Source organism: Oncorhynchus tshawytscha, linkage group LG33, assembly GCF_018296145.1.
Source record: "Oncorhynchus tshawytscha isolate Ot180627B linkage group LG33, Otsh_v2.0, whole genome shotgun sequence".
NCBI classification, from domain to species: Eukaryota; Metazoa; Chordata; class Actinopteri; order Salmoniformes; family Salmonidae; genus Oncorhynchus; species Oncorhynchus tshawytscha.
In genome coordinates, this window is record NC_056461.1 from 29919609 (window position 1) to 29926519 (window position 6911).

At 38.0% G+C, this 6911-nt stretch overlaps 1 protein-coding gene across 2 annotated transcripts; it reads right to left on the reverse strand.

Moving 5' to 3' along the window:
• Nucleotides 1-308: 308 nt before the first annotated feature.
• On the reverse strand, nucleotides 309-6284 carry LOC112231124 (T-cell surface antigen CD2). 2 transcript variants are annotated; one of them, XM_024397692.2, is made up of 7 exons: nucleotides 5560-6284; nucleotides 5260-5356; nucleotides 4869-5162; nucleotides 4046-4300; nucleotides 3689-3811; nucleotides 1196-1297; nucleotides 309-972 (listed from the first exon to the last, which is right to left on the reverse strand). In XM_024397692.2, exons 1-7 carry the CDS (start codon nucleotides 5563-5565, stop codon nucleotides 893-895), a joined length of 957 nt encoding a protein of 318 aa, XP_024253460.2. In that variant the 5' UTR covers nucleotides 5566-6284; the 3' UTR covers nucleotides 309-892. The 2 variants fall into 2 exon arrangements, with proteins under 2 accessions (XP_024253460.2, XP_024253461.2); XM_024397693.2 differs by lacking the exon at nucleotides 4869-5162 and having other exon boundaries at nucleotides 311-972; nucleotides 5560-5953.
• Nucleotides 6285-6911: the final 627 nt, after the last annotated feature.

Here is a 6911-nt window from a genome sequence, read left to right on the forward strand (position 1 = left end):
CCCTCCTGTAGGTTTTAACTCCAAACCTGTTCCTGGCGATCTACCCTCCTGTAGGTTTTAACTCCAACCCTGTTCCTGGAGATCTACCCTCCTGTAGGCTTTAACTCCAACCCTGTTCCTGGAGAGCTAGCTTCCTGTAGGTTTTAACTCCAACCCTGTTCCTGGAGATCTACCCTCCTGTAGGTTTTAACTCCAACCCTATTCCTGGAGAGCTACCCTCCTGTAGGTTTTAACTCCAACCCTGTTCCTGGAGATCTACCTCCTGTAGGTTTTAACTCCAACCCTATTCCTGGAGATCTACCCTCCTGTAGGTTTTAACTCCAACCCTGTTACTGGAGAGATAGCTACCCCCAATCACAGCCGGTTGTGATACAGCCTGGAATCAAACCAGGGTCTGTAGTGACACCCTTAGCACTGAGAAACAGTGCCCTAGACCGCTGTGCCACTCAGGAGTCTTTTATCTGGACATTTTGAAGTTTAACAAACAGTAGACAATAATAACTAGAACAGTTTGAAATGGAATAATTTACAGTCGTCCCAGCAGCGTACATATGTTTTGAAACAACTATTGATGTAATGACAGTAATCCTGTGATGTTTCTTCTCACCTCTCGTCACCATGTTTCTTTATCATACTGTAATGCTTCCACCTAGTGGTCCAGTCTGATAATGAAGTCAGTACGGGTATGATACAATATCAAAATACAGGTGAAGTAATGCCCTATATGTCGCTTCTCTAGGCTCTACGACTATGCAACAAAAATAAATCTATCGCAGAAATACACCATAATGAATTGTAAAAAATGATCAGTAATTATGGTGCGAAGTTGCATACTTCACATTGGAAAACAAATCGATACTATTGAAATGTAATGCCATTAACACATTGTTCTTCATACATAGATATCATTCAACTCCAGTGATAGTCGTCTCTTTCTCTGGCTGGAAGCAGGTGCAAGAGGTCTGCAGAATTCTGCGGAAAGACAATTTCAACATCTTACACAATATACATTTATAATCATAAAGCGGTGTTAAAATAAAATACTTGTTACTGTACACAAACTATGATGAAATGACTGTGATATGTGGTTGTCTCACCAACTACCTTAAGATGAATGCACTAACTTTAGGTCTTAACTATCACTTAATAAACTGTTATAGGAATGTACTGTGTGTCGTTCTCTACTGTCAGTTACCGTAATGGGAGGTGTCTTGGTCTGGGTGGATTGTGGTCTCCTCCTGTGGCCATTTGTTGCATAAATCCCCACGCATCTCAATGTAGTTGTTCTCCTCCACATCTAAACACACAACAGTGCAGTTTGGGAAATGGAATGTACCACGTGAATGTTCCATGTGAATGTTCCTTGTGAATGTTCCTTGTGAATGTTCCATGTGAATGTTCCATGTGAATGTTCCTTGTGAATGTTCCTTGTGAATGTTCCATGTGAATGTTCCATGTAAATGTTCCATATGAATGTTTCATGTAAATGTTCCATGTAAATGTTCCACGTAAATGTTCCATGTAAATGTACCATGTGAATTTTCGATGTGAATGTTCCATGTAAATGTTCCATGTGAATGTTCTATGTGAATGTTTCATGTGAATGTTCTATGTGAATGTTCCATGTGAATGTTCTATGTGAATGTTCTATGTGAATGTTTCATGTGAATGTTCCATGTAAATGTTCCATGTGAATGTTCTATGTGAATGTTCCATGTGAATGTTTCATGTGAATGTTCCATGTAAATGTTCCTTGTGAATGTTCTATGTGAATGTTTCATGTGAATGTTCCATGTAAATGTTCCATGTGAATGTTCTATGTGAATGTTCCATGTGAATGTTCTATGTGAATGTTCCATGTGAATGTTCTATGTGAATGTTTCATGTGAATGTTCCATGTAAATGTTCCATGTGAATGTTCTATGTGAATGTTCCATGTGAATGTTCTATGTGAATGTTCCATGTGAATGTTCTATGGAAATGTACCATGTGAATGTTCTTTGTGAATGTTCCATGTGAATGTTCCATGTGAATGTTCCATGTGAATGTTCCATGTGAATGTTCTTTGTGAATGTTCTATGTGAATGTTCCATGTGAATGTTCCATGTGAATGTTCCATGTGAATGTTCTTTGTGAATGTTCCATGTGAATGTTCTATGTGAATGTTCCATGTGAATGTTATATGGAAATGTTCCATGTGAATGTTCCATGTGAATGTTCCATGTGAATGTTCTTTGTGAATGTTCTATGTGAATGTTCTTTGTGAATGTTCTATGTGAATGTTCCATGTGAATGTTCTATGTGAATGTTCTATGTGAATGTTCCATGTGAATGTTCTATGTGAATGTTCCATGTGAATGTTCCATGTGAATGTTCCATGTGAATGTTCTTTGTGAATGTTCCATGTGAATGTTCTATGTGAATGTTCCATGTGAATGTTATATGTGAATGTTCCATGTGAATGTTCCATGTGAATGTTCCATGTGAATGTTCCATGTGAATGTTCTTTGTGAATGTTCCATGTGAATGTTCTATGGAAATGTACCATGTGAATGTTCTATGGAAATGTACCATGTGAATGTTCCATGTGAATGTTCCATGTGAATGTTCCATGTGAATGTTCCATGTAAATGTACTATGTGAATGTACCATGTGAATGTTCCATGTGAATGTTCCATGTGAATGTACTATGTAAATGTTCCATGTGAATGTACTATGTGAATGTTCCATGTGAATGTTCCATGTAAATGTTCCATGTGAATGTTCCATGTAAATATACTATGTGAATGTACCATGTGAATGTTCCATGTGAATGTTCCATGTGAATGTTCCATGTAAATGTACAATGTGAATGTACCATGTGAATGTTCCATGTAAATGTACTATGTGAATGTACCATGTGAATGTACCATGTGAATGTTCCATGTGAATGTTCTATGTAAATGTACTATGTGAATGTACCATGTGAATGTTCTATGTAAATGTACTATGTGAATGTACCATGTGAATGTTCCATGTGAATGTTCCATGTGAATGTTCCATGTAAATGTACTATGTGAATGTACCATGTGAATGTTCCATGTAAATGTACTATGTGAATGTACCATGTGAATGTACCATGTGAATGTTCCATGTGAATGTTCCATGTAAATGTACTATGTGAATGTACCATGTGAATGTTCCATGTGAATGTTCCATGTGAATGTTCCATGTAAATGTACTATGTGAATGTTCCATGTGAATGTACCATGTGAATGTTCCATGTAAATGTACTATGTGAATGTACCATGTGAATGTACCATGTGAATGTTCCATGTGAATGTTCCATGTAAATGTACTATGTGAATGTACCTTGTGAATGTACCATGTGAATGTACCATGTAAATGTACTATGTGAATGTTCCATGTAAATGTACCATGTGAATGTACCATGTGAATGTTCCATGTAAATGTACTATGTGAATGTACCATGTGAATGTACCATGTGAATGTTCCATGTGAATGTTCCATGTAAATGTACTATGTGAATGTACCTTGTGAATGTACCATGTGAATGTACCATGTAAATGTACTATGTGAATGTTCCATGTAAATGTACCATGTGAATGTACCATGTGAATGTACCATGTGAATGTACTATGTGAATGTTCCATAGAAATGCAACAAAACGCATAAAGTAGATACTTACATTCAGTCTGACTTTGACCTTTTTTCTTTTTCTGACGCCTCTTCTTCAAATGTAGAATGGCGACGGCCAGTGTCGTCAGTGCAAATGCAAAGAGACCAAATGCAGCCACAGCTGACCTGTGACCTTTTCCCGAAAGAAATGCCACAGTTTAATTCTAAATATATTCATGAATCTTTAAAAAGGTACTGTGTTCTGTAGTACCCCATCCCCTGATTCATATTTGTGCCTTCAAAGCTTGGTTCAATACATACTGTGCTACTCAATTAAAGGACAAGTAATGGGCAGGTCTACTGTACTGTCCAGAGAGAACGGTTCTGGACCAATAGTATACAGAAAGTCCATGAGGAGTTACTGTACCTCTGCATGTTGGGACAGCTGGGCTGAAGCCTTCCTCACTTATTTCGTTCATTGCCACACAGGTCAGGTTTCCAGGCGTATGGCTGTCCAGGAATAGAACAGGACCTGAGCTCAGGGTCTGATTGGACCCTGTCCAGGCAAATGGCTGCTCGGTCCAGATCATCACAACTCTGTCTCCTTTGTCAACAGAGCAGGTCAGAACAACTCTCCCATCAAAAGTACAGGAGGTTCTCACCTTTGGTTTGGAAACAGGTTCTGAAATGTAAATCAATCATGTCACACAAATATACACTCACACAGTGCAAAGTCAATCAACAAGCTACAACAGAGAATATTATGTTCAGTCAAAACGAAGCAAATAAATTAACAATAAATTAACGAAAGCCAAAATAAAACAAAAACTGAAATTACATTAAAGGGGCAATTTGCAAGTGGGTACATCAATGTTTGGACTTAAATTAATGATATACCCATTGATTCTTGAAGAATATTACTTAAGAGCTTAGTTCAACTGTTGTACCACACCAGAAACCAATATAAGCCTGTTTTACTCCATTGTTTATAAACAATGTGATTGTAAACAAACTGTATAGCTTCAAAAAATTGTTGAAACAATAATCTTGATATTGTGCATCCATAGCTCAGTCTGAATTTGTGGATACATTTTTACAACCCCATCCCTCAGCTGTTTACCAAAACAATGGCTGGGTGGACACTGTTATTGGTCAAATTGCAGATTGCCCCTTTTATCAACATAGATGTGTATGTTTGTGCTAAAACTTCCCTGACAAATTGAAGAATTGTGTAATTTCAAACAACTCACCTAGAATACTGAGCTCAATGTGCCGCTCGGATAAATGGCCTCCATTTTCACTGTATTGTTGAACAGTATAATTTCCACTGTCTCTTTTCAGTCCTTCATTAAACTTCAGTGAACCATTTCGAAAGATCTCACACCTATCCATTAAATTAACAAGCGTACCATTTCTAGCTATTAACATATCTGTATTATCATGTTTCCATCTTATGTCAGAGATCTTGGCGTGTAAGTGCATTTTAGGGTGAAGGAATATGGAGTTTCCTACTCGTCCAACTACTCTGATGTCTTCTGCAACAACTGAAAATAAAGCATTTCAATGCTTTAAAATAGATGAGCAAAAAACTGTTGTTTAAAATGTTTTTTTGACTCAAGAAAAACTAGTCAGCCTACTTACCATAGCTTCTGTAGAGGTGAAGAAGCATCATCCACATTGGAAGCCCACCAGTAGATGTTAAAACTCTCAGAGTATGGGGTGAGGACATGTTTGTAAACTAGAAAGTTTGGCAAGAAATGAATGTGTAGTTGTCATTACGCTCAGACAGTTCTGTTTCCTGCTATGGAAAAATGGCCAACTAGTCATGAAACCACAGCATATGGGTTCAAACATTCTACAAGTTTCACTCACTGAACAGAGAAATGTAAAACAAATATTTTGTGCTTACAACGAGACACACTGTAAACAATGTCAACTCACCTCCATGTTCTACTCATGTTTTCACTTTTAAAACTATATACATTATTTCACCATTACTTAACCAGGTAGGCCAGTTGAGAACAAGTTCTCATTTACAACTGCGTCCTGGCCAAGATAAAGCAAAGCAGTGCGACAAAAACAACACAGAGTGACACATGGGATAAACAAACGTACAGTCAACAACACAATAACACTTCTTCTTCTCTCCATGAAGAGCAGGCTGATCACAGGCCAGGCAGAGCTACTGAGCTGTAGAAACACTAATAGGTGTGGCTGCGGGACGCTGTTCATATGCAAGTTGTACCGTTTCTTTTTTAGCTACTCTGCAAAGCACACTCATTAACCACTTTATATAAAATATAGAATTCTAACCTACTAAAGTACCCAATGCATTTTACACTCTGGGCCTAGTTTAACTTCTGTGGTTTGCCTTGCTCTGTTGATGCGCATCAGACCGTTTCATTTTCACATCAGTTAGCCACTTTACCACAGCCTGCTAAAACAGTGTACTTGCAATGCAAAGTATCATTCCAATTTTCTTATCTACATGTTTCAAAATCAGTTATTTCTGAAAAGATAATCAACGATGCAATGGAAGTCGTTTCATTGTCTTGAAATTAATAGTTTGGCTACAACTGAGGTTGAAGCAATAGGTTCAAAATGAGAAACCTGGATGTGTTTTTCTGCTTTGAATAGAGGTCATGCTGATTCCTCCCTGAAAGAGGCACTTCTGCTTCCAACTTTAAAAGAAACTGAGGTAGATTATTTATTAAGCAAAAGTATTTATTTCCATATATGTACATCAGATATGAATCATCTATATAAAAAGTTAAGTAAAAAAAGTATGATGTTGCAAAATATCACCTAAATCACCTAAATTAAATATTTAGAAAAAGTACTTAAAGTAATTCCCACAATCTCAAAACGTTTATCGAAAAGACAATGATCCAACACACCTCCAGGTTGTGTAAGGGCTATTCTACCAAGAGGGAGAGTGATGGAGAGTTGCATCAGATGACCTGGCTTCCACAATCACCCGACCTGTAAGGACTGACACTGGAGTCGAAAAGCAGGTACATGGAGTCAAACATTTAATGAGGAACAGACAAGGAACAAGACAGGAACAGCGTTAGCACACGGGTAACAAAATGGCAGGAATGTTATTGCAGCAGTGGGGAACAGAGATGGGGAACTGACAAATATAGGGGAAGTAATAAACAGGAGATTGAGTCCAGGTGAGTCCAATAATACGCTGATACGCGTGACAAGGGAAGGCAGGTGTGCGTAACGATGGTGGCAGTAGTGTGTAATGCTGGAGAGCCTGGCGCCTTTGGGCACCAGGAAGGGGGAGC